Genomic DNA, 19,119 nt, shown 5'->3' with positions numbered 1-19,119 from the left:
CCCACAGTGATGATTCCACCTCTGACGGAAGGACGGCCGACCACACTGACCTGCACTGCTCCTGGTCTCTGCTCTGGATCTGAACCTACATTCACCTGGAGGTGGCGAGGAAGAGGAGAGAGCGACGCTGACCTCAGAGGAAACATCACGGCCTTCAAAACTGAGAACGTGGCTGAGTTCGCTAAGAGACGCAGCTCGACTCTGTCCTTCTCCCCTTCAGCTGAACATCACGGAACCAGCATCACCTGCACGGTCCTCTTCCAAGGACACGTGAGCACAGAGGAGACGGCGACTCTGAGTGTGAGCTGTGAGTAGAACTACTTCATTTCTGAGGGGCTGAATTTTACAATGTAGTAAACACAAGCAGCCGGGTGTTGTTGAAGTTGTTGATGATGAAGGAAGGACGCCGAGGACCAAGTAGTTTCAGTGTAACAAAGTTTATTACAAGAAATCACAGGTCAGGACGAGCTCTAGAGACTCGGAGACATCACACAGCCAAATGGTGAAATCTGCCTTGCAGGGGATGTAAGCACACACATATAGGGAGTTTGGCTCCACCCATGACCCCAGGCACAACGCATCCCACATGGGACTTCCGACTGAACAAGGGCACATCTTTGTGTCCGAACATGAAGGCACACTGGTCAAGAACATTCCTTCTGAGCCCATCTGTTAATTGGTAAGTGATGGTTCCCTAGGTCAAAGGTCATCCCCCAAAGGGTAAAGTAAACCAGACACACATCCGGTGGACTCTCTGAGAATGTCTTTGTTTTTTGGAAGTATATATCCACATGTTTTACTCTAACGAATATACGACAACAACAAGAAACTTTGTTCTTAACCACATTATATGAGCAACGTGTGATTATCTATCGTAGATGTGAAGGAAGTCAGATTAACCCAAAATGTGTTAGTGAGGACAAGACTCTGACTCTGAAGTGCACTGTTGAAGGTTTCCTTCCATCGCGGATCACGTAGACTAAAGTTTCTGACCAAAGCAGCAGAAATGGAACAGGAACAACTCTGCGGAAAACCACAATCAATGACTTGCTCTATTAAAAGAAGAAAGAGGAACTGCCACTCTCTCTATCTTTAATGTCATAGCAGAGCTCAGGGCTCTTGTTTCAAAGGCTTTGTCACCCCAACTTTTTCTTAGTACATTAAATCGTATGGGCTGGACTGATGAAGAGGAGTTTAGGAGCTTCAGGAGAAGAGCTCCCTTTACCACAGATTGTTGGATCTTTTGCTCTGCAGAACTTTTACATTTAAAAGAAACCTATATAACACAGACTAGAGGGAAGAACAACAATAAAATCATAATGTGCCTTCTTTAAAGAAGATTCTGCTTCCTCTCTACAGACCCGCCCCCTGAACCTAAACTGTCTATGAGTTCTGAGGTCACAGAAGGTCAGACCATCACCGTCAGCTGCACTGTTGAAAGTTTCCCACAGTCAACTCTCACCTTGATGAGGATCAATACAAATAATCAGGCTGAAATAATCCCTGAAAATAATCTTAATTCACGATCCATCAACTCTCTCTACCACACGTTTACTGTGACTTCAGCCGACGCTGGCTGGTACGTCTGCCGTGCCCAGAACACTCAGGGCTATAAGGACAGTGAGCAGAAGGAGTTGGTGGTGAAATGTGAGTGTTTCAGCTGCTGCTTTTTTTTTCAACCAAACAGATCAAACAAAATCTTCCTTTAAAAAATCTGTTTATACAAAAGTAGCTTTTCTCATGTATTTTTCTATCAACTATTAAGTCTGACAGTTGAAACAATAGCACCTGAGAAATGAATGACCTAAACTAAATGTGTCTATTTGATTAAGTTCTATAGAGCTTGGAAAATATAAATAAACTACCAGACCCTATATAAAGTAATTTAATCTATAAATTATCAATAATTATGATCCAGTAATGTTACGTGGTGCCACTCTGCCACTTAATGAATACTCCTGATAAACTACTGTGCTGCTTATTTAAATTATGAAATCAGGGCCTATACTTGTAATGGAGTACTTTGTACTGTGATTTTTCGACTTTCTTCTACTATTCAACATGACTTAAGTGTCCTGTTGTCATAACTTGATTTATTTAAATAGCACTTCTCAAAACAACGTTACAAAGTACTTCCCAAATAAATAAAAAAGTAAAAACACATCAAAATATGAATATAAATTAAAAAACAAATTAAATTTTTTTCAAAAATAAAAAATAAAAGAATAAAAACTAGAAGTATGTAAATTATAGAGCGAAGTAAGATAAAAGTATTAGTTTTAGTTTTAAGCTAGTCAGGGTGTTGCAGAGCTTCAGGGTTCTTGTTTCTAAAACTCTGTTCCCAAACTTTGTCTTAGTAAAAAAGCTTTGTTTATTATTTAACGACATTTCAAGTCGTTTATACTTCAAAAATCTATTTCAGATAGACTTTTTGGGAAAATCATTCAATGTAACGTTTAGCAAACCTGCTAAAAAATAAGTTAAAAAAAGGAACAGTAACATTAAATCAGTGGCTGTAGTTTGCGTCAAAGAGAAATTGTTGAGAAAAAAATTGGAAGTTTCACCAGGTGAATCTGAAGCCAGTCTGTTTTATCCTCCCATTTAAAGTTTCACATTCTTCTCAGTCTGGCTTTAAAGATTTGTTGTGTTATTCATGTTTGATATTTGATGATGTTCAGAAAATGACGTTGTCTTTTCTCCTGAATTTCCCGGCTAGTTTCTCCAAAACACACACACATCACTGAGTCGGCAGAGAAGCAGGAGCTTGACGGGAGGAGCTCCGTGATGCTGAGCTGCTTCAGTCACAGCTTTCCCCCAGTCCAACACTACTCATGGTACAGGAAGAGTCAGGGAGAGGAGAGGATGGAAATTGTGTCCAAGCATCAAAACCACACAGTGTACTCAAACCAGTCAGGAGTCTACTACTGCATCGCACAAAATGAAGTAGATCACAGTTTGTCTGATCCCGTCCATCTGTTTGAACGTGAGTGAATTTCAAGGTCTTATAACTGTGTGTTTTATTGTTCAGGAGACATGTGGGAGGTTTATATCAGATCATGTTTTCTGGTTGTCTGTCCGTACGTCCTATGTTTGTGAACGTCATCTCCAGAAGGTCTTGATGGAATTTCTTTCAACTTAAAATGTAAATCTTCAGTGTGATTCAGGAATGAAATTATAAGAATGTGGAGGTTAAAGGTTAAGATTGTGTCCTCACAAAACTGTGAATTCACAAAGCATACTTTTGCCTTGTAAAAGCATTACCCACGTAACGCCTTGAGGGAACAAACACACAATTAGACTCAAGGAGTTAGTGATTTGATTTGGCAGTCAAAGGTCAAAGGTCAAGGTCAAAAGCGGCCTCACAAAACACGTATTTTGTCCTCTTGAAAGTCATTTTACAAAACCGCCTTTAGAGAAATTCCTCAACTTTCAATGAGAACTCAAAACTGTGAAGTGATCAGATATCAGTGGTCAAAGGTCACAGTGGCCCGGTGAATCTTGGTTGATGGAGGTAAACAACTACAGAACTGTATTTCTAGTTCAGTTTTAAACAAATATCTACACATGGAATAAAGTTGAAACTAATTCTCCATGTTCACAGCTCAGTGTCTATATGATGCTCTCTCTCTTCTAACCACAGGAGACTATCTGGAGAACCTGAGGTTCCTCATTGTTGCTCTACTTCTCCTGATGATTATCAGTGTAATTGTGGTAAATTTAAGGTGAATGAATAAGAAGTGCATTTGATCAAATTCAATAAATACATGTCAGAGATGGTCTGGCTTGTTATACCACATCATGTCCCTCTATGTTTTCAGATACTGGAGGAAATCTGTTCAACAAAGAACAACAAACAATGAATCCCCTTCTGGTTTTTCGGTAATGACACATTTGTTTAAACTTAAAAATCTATTTCTAATTGACTATTTGTATATTGGAAATCATAGCAAACAGTGATGATGGAGAGTACAGTTATAAGATTCAGGATATTTAAGACTCTGCTTCATCACTTCTGACCTGTTACAGCTGTAAAACTACTAATTCTTCTAAATACTCTAAATGATGTCATAATTTCAATAATATGTAATCAAATATGTTTTAATGGTGATATTACAAAGCCTCCAAAGTCCCAGAATGTTTTGTTAATTTTATGTTAAGAACACAAGATCCAAGGATCTAAAACAAAACAACATGTGCACATTAGATTTTAAAATGATAAATAATCTATCATGATATCTCCAACCACTCAAATTGACCATGTAGAGCTACTGCCTTCCATCTTCTATCATCAGTATTAATCTGGCTCTACAGGCAGATGTGTCTTTTACTGTTCAAGCTGTTGCTTTTCCCTCCTTGTTCTTCCATATCCTGCCTTCACTGTTTGCCCTGTCAGTAGCTGTCTGTCAGTACACTTATATCTCAGTATACTGGGGCCAGTAATTAAAAGACAACCTGTACAGCATCCATTTTAGAGCCTGAATGAAGAGATTCAGCTGCTGCTTGATAATCATGTGGTTAGAGGAAACAAAAATCGTCAGGAGATGAAACCTCCCCTTCACCCATTTATTCCGTGCAACAAACAAAACAATTAAATCAAGAAAAATGTCTTCAAGTCCTTAGAGAATCAGATGTGAGTCTTGTATGAACTTTATTGTGACTTACATCCAGAGAGTGTCACTCAAATAATCTATAAACTACCTCCGCTCTCATCCTAGAATGAACCAGAGAGCCTGCAGGACTATGAAAACATTAGTGATGCAGCTGCACGTGCACCAACATCTCCAAATCTACTTGACGACCACACCAGTGAAGGTGAAGTAGAGCTGAACTTTCCACAGGTGAGATTCACAGCGACGCCCCGACCTCAGACGACCAACAGAGACTCCAGCAGCTCACACCAAGATGAGAGTTCATACTCTGACGTCAGAATTTGACCCGAGATGTTCTCGTCCTGCTTTTTACAGCTACCTCGGGCCTGAGGAAGTTTATATTCACAATAAGTCATCACTGAGAGTCTGAAGAGTTCATGTGTTAAATCGTGTTGTGGCGTGCACTCAGGGGTGTGTCCTCTCACCCAGTGGGTTGATGGGTAATGTTAGAGGTTTTAGCTATATATACTTCCCGTATGGGGAACATGTGTTCTTCTGAATAAACCACAGTAAACAGTACCTGCGTCTCTGCCTTTCCTTGTCTTGCCACATTGGTGACCCTGTTTTTTGGACATGTTCGAGGTAGAGGAGGATAGTGTCCCTTCCTCATCGGGGGAAGACGTATTTTCTTCCCCGGCGCCCGTGGACCGTGTCTCCACAACGACCATGGCGCCGCAGCTTCCGCGACCGGCCAGCTCCGCGGGGCACGTTAAACTGCCGGAGTTTTGGCAGAACGACCCCGCGCCGTGGTTTCTGCACGTCGAGGCTCTTTTCCATCTGCGAGGAGTAACGGCAGACGACTCCAGGTATTTTTTGGTGGTCGCGGCTTTGGACCAGCAATCCACCCGGCGCGTGATGCAGCTCCTGCGAGCCCCGCCGCTGCGCGGCAAGTACGCCGCCCTCAAGCAGCTTCTCCTCCGGCGCTACAGCTTGTCAGCCGCGGAGAGAGCGGACAAGCTACTGTCGCTTCCCGGTTTGGGCGATGGTTCGGCAGTGGACCTGATGGACGAGATGCTGTCGTTGCTGGGCTCCGAGGATGATGGTTTCCTTTTCCCGCACATCTTTCTGCGTCAGCTCCCGCTGCAGGTGCGAGCAGCCCTCGCCAACTCTTCTTGTTTGGCGGCCGGCGACTTCCGTGGATTGGCTGAGCAGGCGGACCGGATCCTGCTGACTTCGAGGAACGTCTCCGTGCAGAGTGTGGCCGTGGAGTCGTTGCAGCCGACGTTGGAGGACGACGTTCCGGCATTGACGGCTGCAGTTTCCACCCGCAGACAGCGCGGCCAGCTGTGTTTCTTCCATCAGCGCTTCGGCAGCAAGGCGCGCCGCTGCGTTCCTCCGTGCGCGTTCGAGGCACCGGGAAACGGAAGAGCCGGCGCTCGGTAGCAGCCGTGGGCGCTGGCGAGCAAGAGGAGCTGCTGTTCGTTCATGACTCCATATCAGGTAATCAGTTCCTGGTGGACTCCGGCTCGCAGAAGAGCTTTCTCCCTCCTGCAGCTACGGACCTCTCGGCCTGTGGCAGTGGTCCGCGTCTGACAGCGGCTAACGGTTCGGCTATAGAGACGTTTGGTACAAAGTCTGTGACTGTGTGTTTCAATGGACGCAAATTTCTGTGTGACTTTGTTGTAGCTTCCATTACGGTTCCTATTATCGGAGCAGATTTTCTGTGCACTAATGGGTTGTTAGTGGATGTAGCTAATCGCAGGCTCATTGATGCTGTGTCTTTTTCGTCTTTTCCGTGTCAGACAGGGGGACCCGGGCCGTTAACACACGCTAATTTCGCGGCGTCAAAGGATGTCTTCCAGCGCTTACTGGCGGAATTTCCTTCGCTGACAACGCCCGCATTTTCTGCCGCGGTTACTAAACACGGCGTGGAACATTTCATTCCCACTGCGGGTACGCCCGTTTTTGCACGTTCGCGTCGACTCGACACCGTGAAGTTAGCCACCGCGAAGGAGGAGTTTGCTACCATGGAGCGTTTGGGGATCGTTAGGCGGTCCAACAGCCCGTGGGCTTCGCCGCTCCACATGGTGCCCAAGGCGGACGGGTCTTGGCGGCCGTGCGGTGACTTCCGCCGTTTAAATAACATCACGGCCCATGACCGTTATCCCATTCCACATGTTCAGGATTTTTCGATTCGTTTGGCGGGCATGACAATTTTTTCTAAAATCGATTTGGTGCGAGGTTATCATCAGGTGCCTGTGCGGGCAGAGGATGTGCCCAAGACTGCAGTCATTACACCGTTTGGGCTTTTCGAGTTCCTGCGAATGCCGTTCGGCCTTAAAGGCGCAGCGCAGACGTTTCAGCGCTTGATGGACTCGGTGTTACGTGACCTCGCGTTTGTTTTCGTCTATTTGGACGACATCTTGGTGGCCAGCCCGTCGGTTGATGAGCATTTGTCGCACCTTAGGCAGGTTTTCCAGCGCCTTGATGGACATGGTCTCATTGTCAACACAGCCAAGTGCCAGTTTGGGCTGTCTGTCATAGACTTTTTGGGCCATCGCATTTCGTCACAGGGTGCGGTTCCTTTGCCCTCGAAGGTGTATGCAGTTGCGGATTTTCCCCGTCCGGTCTCGGTCAGGTCGCTACAGGAGTTTTTGGGCATGGTAAACTTTTACAATCGTTTCTTGCCTCGTGCGGCCCAACTCCTGCAACCATTGTATGGTGCTTTGAAGCTTAAGAAAGCCAAGGACCAGGTTGACTGGACCCCTGTGAGGATCCAGGCTTTTGAGGGGGCTAAGGCTGCCCTGGCTAACGCGGCGCTTCTGGCGCACCCCGCGTCTCGGGCGCCCATCGCCCTCACGACCGATGCTTCGGATGTGGCTGTCGGTGCAGTTGTTGAACAGCGTGTTGCGGGTGCGTGGCAGCCCCTTGCATTTTTTAGCCGCGGTTTGCGAGTTTATTACAAGAAATCACAGGTCAGGACGAGCTCTAGAGACTCGGAGACATCACACAGCCAAATGGTGAAATCTGCCTTGCAGGGGATGTAAGCACACACATATAGGGAGTTTGGCTCCACCCATGACCCCAGGCACAACGCATCCCACATGGGACTTCCGACTGAACAAGGGCACATCTTTGTGTCCGAACATGAAGGCACACTGGTCAAGAACATTCCTTCTGAGCCCATCTGTTAATTGGTAAGTGATGGTTCCCTAGGTCAAAGGTCATCCCCCAAAGGGTAAAGTAAACCAGACACACATCCGGTGGACTCTCTGAGAATGTCTTTGTTTTTTGGAAGTATATATCCACATGTTTTACTCTAACGAATATACGACAACAACAAGAAACTTTGTTCTTAACCACATTATATGAGCAACGTGTGATTATCTATCGTAGATGTGAAGGAAGTCAGATTAACCCAAAATGTGTTAGTGAGGACAAGACTCTGACTCTGAAGTGCACTGTTGAAGGTTTCCTTCCATCGCGGATCACGTAGACTAAAGTTTCTGACCAAAGCAGCAGAAATGGAACAGGAACAACTCTGCGGAAAACCACAATCAATGACTTGCTCTATTAAAAGAAGAAAGAGGAACTGCCACTCTCTCTATCTTTAATGTCATAGCAGAGCTCAGGGCTCTTGTTTCAAAGGCTTTGTCACCCCAACTTTTTCTTAGTACATTAAATCGTATGGGCTGGACTGATGAAGAGGAGTTTAGGAGCTTCAGGAGAAGAGCTCCCTTTACCACAGATTGTTGGATCTTTTGCTCTGCAGAACTTTTACATTTAAAAGAAACCTATATAACACAGACTAGAGGGAAGAACAACAATAAAATCATAATGTGCCTTCTTTAAAGAAGATTCTGCTTCCTCTCTACAGACCCGCCCCCTGAACCTAAACTGTCTATGAGTTCTGAGGTCACAGAAGGTCAGACCATCACCGTCAGCTGCACTGTTGAAAGTTTCCCACAGTCAACTCTCACCTTGATGAGGATCAATACAAATAATCAGGCTGAAATAATCCCTGAAAATAATCTTAATTCACGATCCATCAACTCTCTCTACCACACGTTTACTGTGACTTCAGCCGACGCTGGCTGGTACGTCTGCCGTGCCCAGAACACTCAGGGCTATAAGGACAGTGAGCAGAAGGAGTTGGTGGTGAAATGTGAGTGTTTCAGCTGCTGCTTTTTTTTTCAACCAAACAGATCAAACAAAATCTTCCTTTAAAAAATCTGTTTATACAAAAGTAGCTTTTCTCATGTATTTTTCTATCAACTATTAAGTCTGACAGTTGAAACAATAGCACCTGAGAAATGAATGACCTAAACTAAATGTGTCTATTTGATTAAGTTCTATAGAGCTTGGAAAATATAAATAAACTACCAGACCCTATATAAAGTAATTTAATCTATAAATTATCAATAATTATGATCCAGTAATGTTACGTGGTGCCACTCTGCCACTTAATGAATACTCCTGATAAACTACTGTGCTGCTTATTTAAATTATGAAATCAGGGCCTATACTTGTGATGGAGTACTTTGTACTGTGATTTTTCGACTTTCTTCTACTATTCAACATGACTTAAGTGTCCTGTTGTCATAACTTGATTTATTTAAATAGCACTTCTCAAAACAACGTTACAAAGTACTTCCCAAATAAATAAAAAAGTAAAAACACATCAAAATATGAATATAAATTAAAAAACAAATTAAATTTTTTTCAAAAATAAAAAATAAAAGAATAAAAACTAGAAGTATGTAAATTATAGAGCGAAGTAAGATAAAAGTATTAGTTTTAGTTTTAAGCTAGTCAGGGTGTTGCAGAGCTTCAGGGTTCTTGTTTCTAAAACTCTGTTCCCAAACTTTGTCTTAGTAAAAAAGCTTTGTTTATTATTTAACGACATTTCAAGTCGTTTATACTTCAAAAATCTATTTCAGATAGACTTTTTGGGAAAATCATTCAATGTAACGTTTAGCAAACCTGCTAAAAAATAAGTTAAAAAAAGGAACAGTAACATTAAATCAGTGGCTGTAGTTTGCGTCAAAGAGAAATTGTTGAGAAAAAAATTGGAAGTTTCACCAGGTGAATCTGAAGCCAGTCTGTTTTATCCTCCCATTTAAAGTTTCACATTCTTCTCAGTCTGGCTTTAAAGATTTGTTGTGTTATTCATGTTTGATATTTGATGATGTTCAGAAAATGACGTTGTCTTTTCTCCTGAATTTCCCGGCTAGTTTCTCCAAAACACACACACATCACTGAGTCGGCAGAGAAGCAGGAGCTTGACGGGAGGAGCTCCGTGATGCTGAGCTGCTTCAGTCACAGCTTTCCCCCAGTCCAACACTACTCATGGTACAGGAAGAGTCAGGGAGAGGAGAGGATGGAAATTGTGTCCAAGCATCAAAACCACACAGTGTACTCAAACCAGTCAGGAGTCTACTACTGCATCGCACAAAATGAAGTAGATCACAGTTTGTCTGATCCCGTCCATCTGTTTGAACGTGAGTGAATTTCAAGGTCTTATAACTGTGTGTTTTATTGTTCAGGAGACATGTGGGAGGTTTATATCAGATCATGTTTTCTGGTTGTCTGTCCGTACGTCCTATGTTTGTGAACGTCATCTCCAGAAGGTCTTGATGGAATTTCTTTCAACTTAAAATGTAAATCTTCAGTGTGATTCAGGAATGAAATTATAAGAATGTGGAGGTTAAAGGTTAAGATTGTGTCCTCACAAAACTGTGAATTCACAAAGCATACTTTTGCCTTGTAAAAGCATTACCCACGTAACGCCTTGAGGGAACAAACACACAATTAGACTCAAGGAGTTAGTGATTTGATTTGGCAGTCAAAGGTCAAAGGTCAAGGTCAAAAGCGGCCTCACAAAACACGTATTTTGTCCTCTTGAAAGTCATTTTACAAAACCGCCTTTAGAGAAATTCCTCAACTTTCAATGAGAACTCAAAACTGTGAAGTGATCAGATATCAGTGGTCAAAGGTCACAGTGGCCCGGTGAATCTTGGTTGATGGAGGTAAACAACTACAGAACTGTATTTCTAGTTCAGTTTTAAACAAATATCTACACATGGAATAAAGTTGAAACTAATTCTCCATGTTCACAGCTCAGTGTCTATATGATGCTCTCTCTCTTCTAACCACAGGAGACTATCTGGAGAACCTGAGGTTCCTCATTGTTGCTCTACTTCTCCTGATGATTATCAGTGTAATTGTGGTAAATTTAAGGTGAATGAATAAGAAGTGCATTTGATCAAATTCAATAAATACATGTCAGAGATGGTCTGGCTTGTTATACCACATCATGTCCCTCTATGTTTTCAGATACTGGAGGAAATCTGTTCAACAAAGAACAACAAACAATGAATCCCCTTCTGGTTTTTCGGTAATGACACATTTGTTTAAACTTAAAAATCTATTTCTAATTGACTATTTGTATATTGGAAATCATAGCAAACAGTGATGATGGAGAGTACAGTTATAAGATTCAGGATATTTAAGACTCTGCTTCATCACTTCTGACCTGTTACAGCTGTAAAACTACTAATTCTTCTAAATACTCTAAATGATGTCATAATTTCAATAATATGTAATCAAATATGTTTTAATGGTGATATTACAAAGCCTCCAAAGTCCCAGAATGTTTTGTTAATTTTATGTTAAGAACACAAGATCCAAGGATCTAAAACAAAACAACATGTGCACATTAGATTTTAAAATGATAAATAATCTATCATGATATCTCCAACCACTCAAATTGACCATGTAGAGCTACTGCCTTCCATCTTCTATCATCAGTATTAATCTGGCTCTACAGGCAGATGTGTCTTTTACTGTTCAAGCTGTTGCTTTTCCCTCCTTGTTCTTCCATATCCTGCCTTCACTGTTTGCCCTGTCAGTAGCTGTCTGTCAGTACACTTATATCTCAGTATACTGGGGCCAGTAATTAAAAGACAACCTGTACAGCATCCATTTTAGAGCCTGAATGAAGAGATTCAGCTGCTGCTTGATAATCATGTGGTTAGAGGAAACAAAAATCGTCAGGAGATGAAACCTCCCCTTCACCCATTTATTCCGTGCAACAAACAAAACAATTAAATCAAGAAAAATGTCTTCAAGTCCTTAGAGAATCAGATGTGAGTCTTGTATGAACTTTATTGTGACTTACATCCAGAGAGTGTCACTCAAATAATCTATAAACTACCTCCGCTCTCATCCTAGAATGAACCAGAGAGCCTGCAGGACTATGAAAACATTAGTGATGCAGCTGCACGTGCACCAACATCTCCAAATCTACTTGACGACCACACCAGTGAAGGTGAAGTAGAGCTGAACTTTCCACAGGTGAGATTCACAGCGACGCCCCGACGTCAGACGACCAACAGAGACTCCAGCAGCTCACACCAAGATGAGAGTTCATACTCTGACGTCAGAATTTGACCCGAGATGTTCTCGTCCTGCTTTTTACAGCTACCTCGGGCCTGAGGAAGTTTATATTCACAATAAGTCATCACAGAGAGTCTGAAGAGTTCATGTGTTAAATCGTGTTGTGGCGTGCACTCAGGGGTGTGTCCTCTCACCCAGTGGGTTGATGGGTAATGTTAGAGGTTTTAGCTATATATACTTCCCGTATGGGGAACATGTGTTCTTCTGAATAAACCACAGTAAACAGTACCTGCGTCTCTGCCTTTCCTTGTCTTGCCACATTGGTGACCCTGTTTTTTGGACATGTTCGAGGTAGAGGAGGATAGTGTCCCTTCCTCATCGGGGGAAGACGTATTTTCTTCCCCGGCGCCCGTGGACCGTGTCTCCACAACGACCATGGCGCCGCAGCTTCCGCGACCGGCCAGCTCCGCGGGGCACGTTAAACTGCCGGAGTTTTGGCAGAACGACCCCGCGCCGTGGTTTCTGCACGTCGAGGCTCTTTTCCATCTGCGAGGAGTAACGGCAGACGACTCCAGGTATTTTTTGGTGGTCGCGGCTTTGGACCAGCAATCCACCCGGCGCGTGATGCAGCTCCTGCGAGCCCCGCCGCTGCGCGGCAAGTACGCCGCCCTCAAGCAGCTTCTCCTCCGGCGCTACAGCTTGTCAGCCGCGGAGAGAGCGGACAAGCTACTGTCGCTTCCCGGTTTGGGCGATGGTTCGGCAGTGGACCTGATGGACGAGATGCTGTCGTTGCTGGGCTCCGAGGATGATGGTTTCCTTTTCCCGCACATCTTTCTGCGTCAGCTCCCGCTGCAGGTGCGAGCAGCCCTCGCCAACTCTTCTTGTTTGGCGGCCGGCGACTTCCGTGGATTGGCTGAGCAGGCGGACCGGATCCTGCTGACTTCGAGGAACGTCTCCGTGCAGAGTGTGGCCGTGGAGTCGTTGCAGCCGACGTTGGAGGACGACGTTCCGGCATTGACGGCTGCAGTTTCCACCCGCAGACAGCGCGGCCAGCTGTGTTTCTTCCATCAGCGCTTCGGCAGCAAGGCGCGCCGCTGCGTTCCTCCGTGCGCGTTCGAGGCACCGGGAAACGGAAGAGCCGGCGCTCGGTAGCAGCCGTGGGCGCTGGCGAGCAAGAGGAGCTGCTGTTCGTTCATGACTCCATATCAGGTAATCAGTTCCTGGTGGACTCCGGCTCGCAGAAGAGCTTTCTCCCTCCTGCAGCTACGGACCTCTCGGCCTGTGGCAGTGGTCCGCGTCTGACAGCGGCTAACGGTTCGGCTATAGAGACGTTTGGTACAAAGTCTGTGACTGTGTGTTTCAATGGACGCAAATTTCTGTGTGACTTTGTTGTAGCTTCCATTACGGTTCCTATTATCGGAGCAGATTTTCTGTGCACTAATGGGTTGTTAGTGGATGTAGCTAATCGCAGGCTCATTGATGCTGTGTCTTTTTCGTCTTTTCCGTGTCAGACAGGGGGACCCGGGCCGTTAACACACGCTAATTTCGCGGCGTCAAAGGATGTCTTCCAGCGCTTACTGGCGGAATTTCCTTCGCTGACAACGCCCGCATTTTCTGCCGCGGTTACTAAACACGGCGTGGAACATTTCATTCCCACTGCGGGTACGCCCGTTTTTGCACGTTCGCGTCGACTCGACACCGTGAAGTTAGCCACCGCGAAGGAGGAGTTTGCTACCATGGAGCGTTTGGGGATCGTTAGGCGGTCCAACAGCCCGTGGGCTTCGCCGCTCCACATGGTGCCCAAGGCGGACGGGTCTTGGCGGCCGTGCGGTGACTTCCGCCGTTTAAATAACATCACGGCCCATGACCGTTATCCCATTCCACATGTTCAGGATTTTTCGATTCGTCTGGCGGGCATGACAATTTTTTCTAAAATCGATTTGGTGCGAGGTTATCATCAGGTGCCTGTGCGGGCAGAGGATGTGCCCAAGACTGCAGTCATTACACCGTTTGGGCTTTTCGAGTTCCTGCGAATGCCGTTCGGCCTTAAAGGCGCAGCGCAGACGTTTCAGCGCTTGATGGACTCGGTGTTACGTGACCTCGCGTTTGTTTTCGTCTATTTGGACGACATCTTGGTGGCCAGCCCGTCGGTTGATGAGCATTTGTCGCACCTTAGGCAGGTTTTCCAGCGCCTTGATGGACATGGTCTCATTGTCAACACAGCCAAGTGCCAGTTTGGGCTGTCTGTCATAGACTTTTTGGGCCATCGCATTTCGTCACAGGGTGCGGTTCCTTTGCCCTCGAAGGTGTATGCAGTTGCGGATTTTCCCCGTCCGGTCTCGGTCAGGTCGCTACAGGAGTTTTTGGGCATGGTAAACTTTTACAATCGTTTCTTGCCTCGTGCGGCCCAACTCCTGCAACCATTGTATGGTGCTTTGAAGCTTAAGAAAGCCAAGGACCAGGTTGACTGGACCCCTGTGAGGATCCAGGCTTTTGAGGGGGCTAAGGCTGCCCTGGCTAACGCGGCGCTTCTGGCGCACCCCGCGTCTCGGGCGCCCATCGCCCTCACGACCGATGCTTCGGATGTGGCTGTCGGTGCAGTTGTTGAACAGCGTGTTGCGGGTGCGTGGCAGCCCCTTGCATTTTTTAGCCGCGGTTTGCGAGACAGTGAGCGAAAATACAGCGTGTTTGACCGGGAACTGTTAGCGTTGTACCTGGCTACGCGTCATTTCCGTTTCCTGCTGGAAGGCCGCCCTTTCACAGCCTATGTTGACCACAAACCATTGACGTTTGCTATGGCGAAGGTGACAGAGCCATGGTCTGCTCGCCAGCAGCGCCATCTAGCAGCGATTTCCGAATTCACAACGGACATCCAACATGTGGCGGGTAAAGCGAACCCGGTGGCAGACTGCCTGTCGCGGGTGCTGGTGTGCCCTGTGCATCTTGGGGTTGATTTTTCAGCACTGGCTGCCGATCAACCTGGGGACCCGGGTATCGTTGCACTGAGAGCTGCGAGTACCGGTCTGGAGCTGGAGGAGGCAGTGGTGCAAAATGGTGGGCCTGCCCTCCTTTGCGACGTCTCCACGGGCCGCCCCCGCCCGGTGGTGCCGGTTGCTTGGCGCCGTCGGGTCTTTGATATGGTGCACTCTCTTTCTCATCCGGGTGTCCGGGCGTCGGTGAAGTTGGTGTCTTCGAAGTTTGTGTGGCCTGGCCTTCGCAAAGAGGTCAAAGAGTGGGCGGCCACATGTGTGGCGTGTCAGCGCGCAAAAGTTCACCAGCACACTAGGGTGCCCCTCGAGCCGTTTTTGATTCCGGCCAAGCGTTTTGATCATGTGCATGTCGACCTTGTGGGGCCTCTTCCCCCTTCCCAGGGTTTTACACATCTCCTTACCATGGTAGATCGGACCACTAGGTGGCCAGAGGCGGTTCCTCTGTCTTCCACGACATCTGCGGACGTGGCACGCGCTTTTCTTTCAGCTTGGGTCTCACGTTTTGGTGCACCGTCTGATATCACCTCTGACAGAGGCCCGCAGTTCATTTCGGATCTCTGGTCGGCGCTAGCAAAGTCTCTGGGCACACAGGTTCACCGTACCACTGCCTACCACCCCCAGGCTAACGGCTTGTGTGAACGTTTTCACCGGTCGCTTAAGGCGTCATTGCGGGCTGCGCTCTCAGACGCGAACTGGTTGGATCGGTTGCCGTGGGTGATGCTCGGGTTGCGCTCGGCTCCTAAGGCTGACCTGGATGCCTCGCCTGCAGAGTTGGTGCTCGGTCAGCCGCTCCGCGTCCCAGGGGAGTTTCTGCCTCAGAGCTCGGCCCCCTTTCCGTTTCCTGTTGCGCGTCCTGCGTCACAGGCCGCTTGTGCACCGGTGCCCGTGCATCATTTTTCTCCTCGGTCTTTCGTGCCAACGGATCTCGCGACCACTCGGTTTGTTTTCGTGCGTCACGATGCTCACCGGTTTCCCCTCCAGCCCCCGTATGACGGCCCGTTTAGAGTGTTAGAGGCGGGTTCTAAAAGTTTCATTCTGGACATGGGCGGGCGAAGGGAGCGCGTTTCGTTAGACAGGCTTAAGCCAGCTCATCTGTTGGCCGGCGAAGAGGTGCTACCGGCCCGGGTTCCCCGTCGTGGTCGCCCCCCTTCTAAGACCCCTGTGCCTGTTGTAAATGATGTCCCTTCTGCCTGTTCCACCCCTGCGTTTGCGGACGGGGGTCGGCGTAGCCGTTATGGTCGCCTCGTTAAAATCCCTGAGAGGTACTGACTTTTGTACCATTTTTTTTTTTTTCTCCCTCTGGGTGTTCGGGGGGGGGGCTGTGTGGCGTGCACTCAGGGGTGTGTCCTCTCACCCAGTGGGTTGATGGGTAATGTTAGAGGTTTTAGCTATATATACTTCCCGTATGGGGAACATGTGTTCTTCTGAATAAACCACAGTAAACAGTACCTGCGTCTCTGCCTTTCCTTGTCTTGCCACAGTGTTGCCATTTGGAGTATTTTAAAACTAGTTAGAAAGAAAGCACAGAAGTTACATTACTGAGCTAAAATATAATATATCAATATTTAAAACTGTTAATTAAAGGTTCTGGAGAAAATAGTGAACAAAGCTAAATGTGAGGGATAAACGGTTAAAATCCTTATTTTGCAACTTAAAATGCAAACTTATTGTATTAATAACTTTTTATATAATCTATATATATATAAATGAAATGCAGTTAGATAAGAAACGCTGAGAATCACTGCTGAATGTTTTTTTTTGTGCTTTCCAGTGTTGTGAACTTAATCCAAACCCACACACATGAAATGTAAATATCCTGTTGCTCAAAATAAAATGAAATATGTTGGAACAAATGATTAACTTTAAGTTCATTGACATTATTGTGGGATTTGTGAACATGTCACAGTGTGAAAGAGTTTCGGGAACATGCATGTACACACAAAATGCATTGCGTCAAGAAAGCACATTATTTTGTGATGCATTTTTATCAACGGACCATTTAAACCTTAAATTACGTCTTGAAAAAGAACACATGCATGTGAGCAGGCACGTGCACAAATTTCGCCCCAACATGCTCGGCGGCGCTCACTAGAGACAGGGAGAGAGATACTGACAGACAGACAGACAGACAGACAGACAGACAGACAGGCAGAGAATTTAAAGGCAGTTTTACTGTTCTACTATTTATTTATTATTATTATTTTTAATTTCATAAATAATTTTGGCAATGGGTGCCCTTTTTTTTGGTTTGAGCACCTGCCGCCCAAAATGTCTATGCACGTGCCTGCATGTGACTGAGGTGTCATGTTTCTAAATGTCTTCTTACAGTTTTTCACAATTGTTAACACACGTTTTTCAAAACAATAACGGCTTTCTCAAAACTGCACACAGACAACTGAAAACCTCACACACAAAATGCTAAACCTGACACTCCCTTTGCAAGATGACTCTTTGCCATCAAATCTCTTACCTGTTCACAAAATGGAACTTGTGTTTTCATTTGGTACACACAGCCATATTTTCAAATGACACACACATACCATTCATTGAGTATACACAACTAAGCATTTGCTGCACACTACCAAGCATTTACAGCACACTGAAGTGAAAAATTGAAAACACAATCATCAAAATGGAACACACCATATGAATGAATGAGCCATTTCTCCTTTTGTAAAATGTCTCAGTGTAGGCCTACTCTTTTCATAGTCAAACATAAAACAGCACACAAATATGCAGCATAAAAAGGTTTATTTCGGTACACACAGAGAACAGTACAGAACTGTAAACCGGCCTACTCACCCCCCCCCCCCCCCCCCTTCACAAAAATTACAGTTTTTCACAATCGTTAACACACGTTTTTCAAAACAATAACGGCTTTCTCAAAACTGCACACAGAAAACTAAAAACCTCACACACACAATGCTGACAGGCCTCGACACTCACGTCGCCACAGGCCTCCTCCATGGCCTGGAGCAGTGGGACCCGGTCCTGTGGGTTCTGTTCATATACCTTCCACCTCCAAGCTGAAAATAATTCCTCAATGGGATTCAGGAAAGGAGAATAAGCTGGAAGGTATAGAACGGAAAAATGTGGGTGGTCCTGGAACCACTCACGCACTTGAAAGCTCACATTGTCCCGGATGACAACGTGATTGATCCACTGGGGGTCATCTGTCTGGTCAGGTGGTACCAGCAGGTCATGCAGGCCATCCAGGAAGTGAGGAGACGGGCAGCGTTATAGGCCCCTAGGTGGGGATGACGGTGCAAGATCCCATGGTGATTCATTGCAGCACACATTGTGATGTTCCCACCACGCTGGCCAGGGACCTCAACAATGGCCCGCTGGCCAATGACGTTTCTGCCCCGTCGCCTCCTCTTCACCAGGTTGAATCCCACCTCATCAATAAAGATGTACTGGTACAACTCATCAGCTGTGTCATGCTCCTGGATCCACTGACACAGACAGCATGAGAATGCAAGTTACAGTATGGACACAGAGAGGTCAACACAGTGGGCTACAGTGAGACACTGTAGAAAAGGAACAAATATTGGATTACAGGTACAATACATGCATGTGTCAGTGCTGAATGTTGGTACTTACAAGCACAAACTCTCACCATAACTCCTTGATGGCTGTGTTCCGTTCAAATGGGACCCTGAACACTTGTTTCATCATTATGGCATTCCTATGAAGAATACGGTCCAATGTAGAGAGGCTGAGGGTGTGGACGTTTCTAAATGTAGCATGGTCAGCCAGGATCCTAGTTTTTATTTGTCTGAGTGTGATAGAGTTGTTCTCACGAACCATATCTACAGTTTCAGTTTCCTGTTCGGCTGTGTAAATGCGGTGAAATTGCTCAACAGACCTGAATGTTTAGAGATTTGAGTATTTGTGTGTTTTAGGTTGATGCTTTGAGATTTTTCTTGAGAAGTGTGTGCAACAACTGAACATTGTGTGTAGTGTTTTGACAACAAGGTGATGTGTAATATTCTAATGCAGATAAGGGAGTGTGAAGTAGTGCCAAATTGCGTCGAGCGATTGGTACATGAAGTGAAGGTTGTGCAAATTGTGCAGAATTTTCGCTTTTTGTGTGTTAACAACTGAGAAAAACTATTTCCTGTCTCAAACTTGGCCTACAG

General features: G+C 45.7%; 2 protein-coding genes across 2 annotated transcripts; both read left to right on the top strand.

Moving 5' to 3' along the window:
* The first annotated feature begins 2 nt into the window (after positions 1-2).
* Positions 3-4,124, top strand: LOC128449230 (sialic acid-binding Ig-like lectin 14). The gene is made up of 4 exons (XM_053432294.1): positions 3-307; positions 1,360-1,647; positions 2,717-2,983; positions 3,641-4,124. Exons 1-4 carry the CDS (start codon positions 10-12, stop codon positions 3,724-3,726), a joined length of 939 nt encoding a protein of 312 aa, XP_053288269.1. The 5' UTR covers positions 3-9; the 3' UTR covers positions 3,727-4,124.
* Positions 4,125-7,570: 3,446 nt separating this feature from the next.
* On the top strand, positions 7,571-11,231 carry LOC128449229 (Fc receptor-like protein 5). Its single transcript, XM_053432293.1, has 3 exons — positions 7,571-8,754; positions 9,824-10,090; positions 10,748-11,231. The coding sequence occupies exons 1-3, from the start codon at positions 8,493-8,495 to the stop codon at positions 10,831-10,833; spliced, it is 615 nt and encodes a 204-aa protein (XP_053288268.1). The 5' UTR covers positions 7,571-8,492; the 3' UTR covers positions 10,834-11,231.
* The last annotated feature ends 7,888 nt before the right edge of the window (positions 11,232-19,119 follow it).

This window comes from Pleuronectes platessa, chromosome 10 (assembly GCF_947347685.1).
Source record: "Pleuronectes platessa chromosome 10, fPlePla1.1, whole genome shotgun sequence".
In the NCBI taxonomy this organism is placed as follows: domain Eukaryota; kingdom Metazoa; phylum Chordata; class Actinopteri; order Pleuronectiformes; family Pleuronectidae; genus Pleuronectes; species Pleuronectes platessa.
Note: the sequence above shows the minus strand (reverse complement) of the source record. Positions and strands in the feature narration are given on the sequence as shown.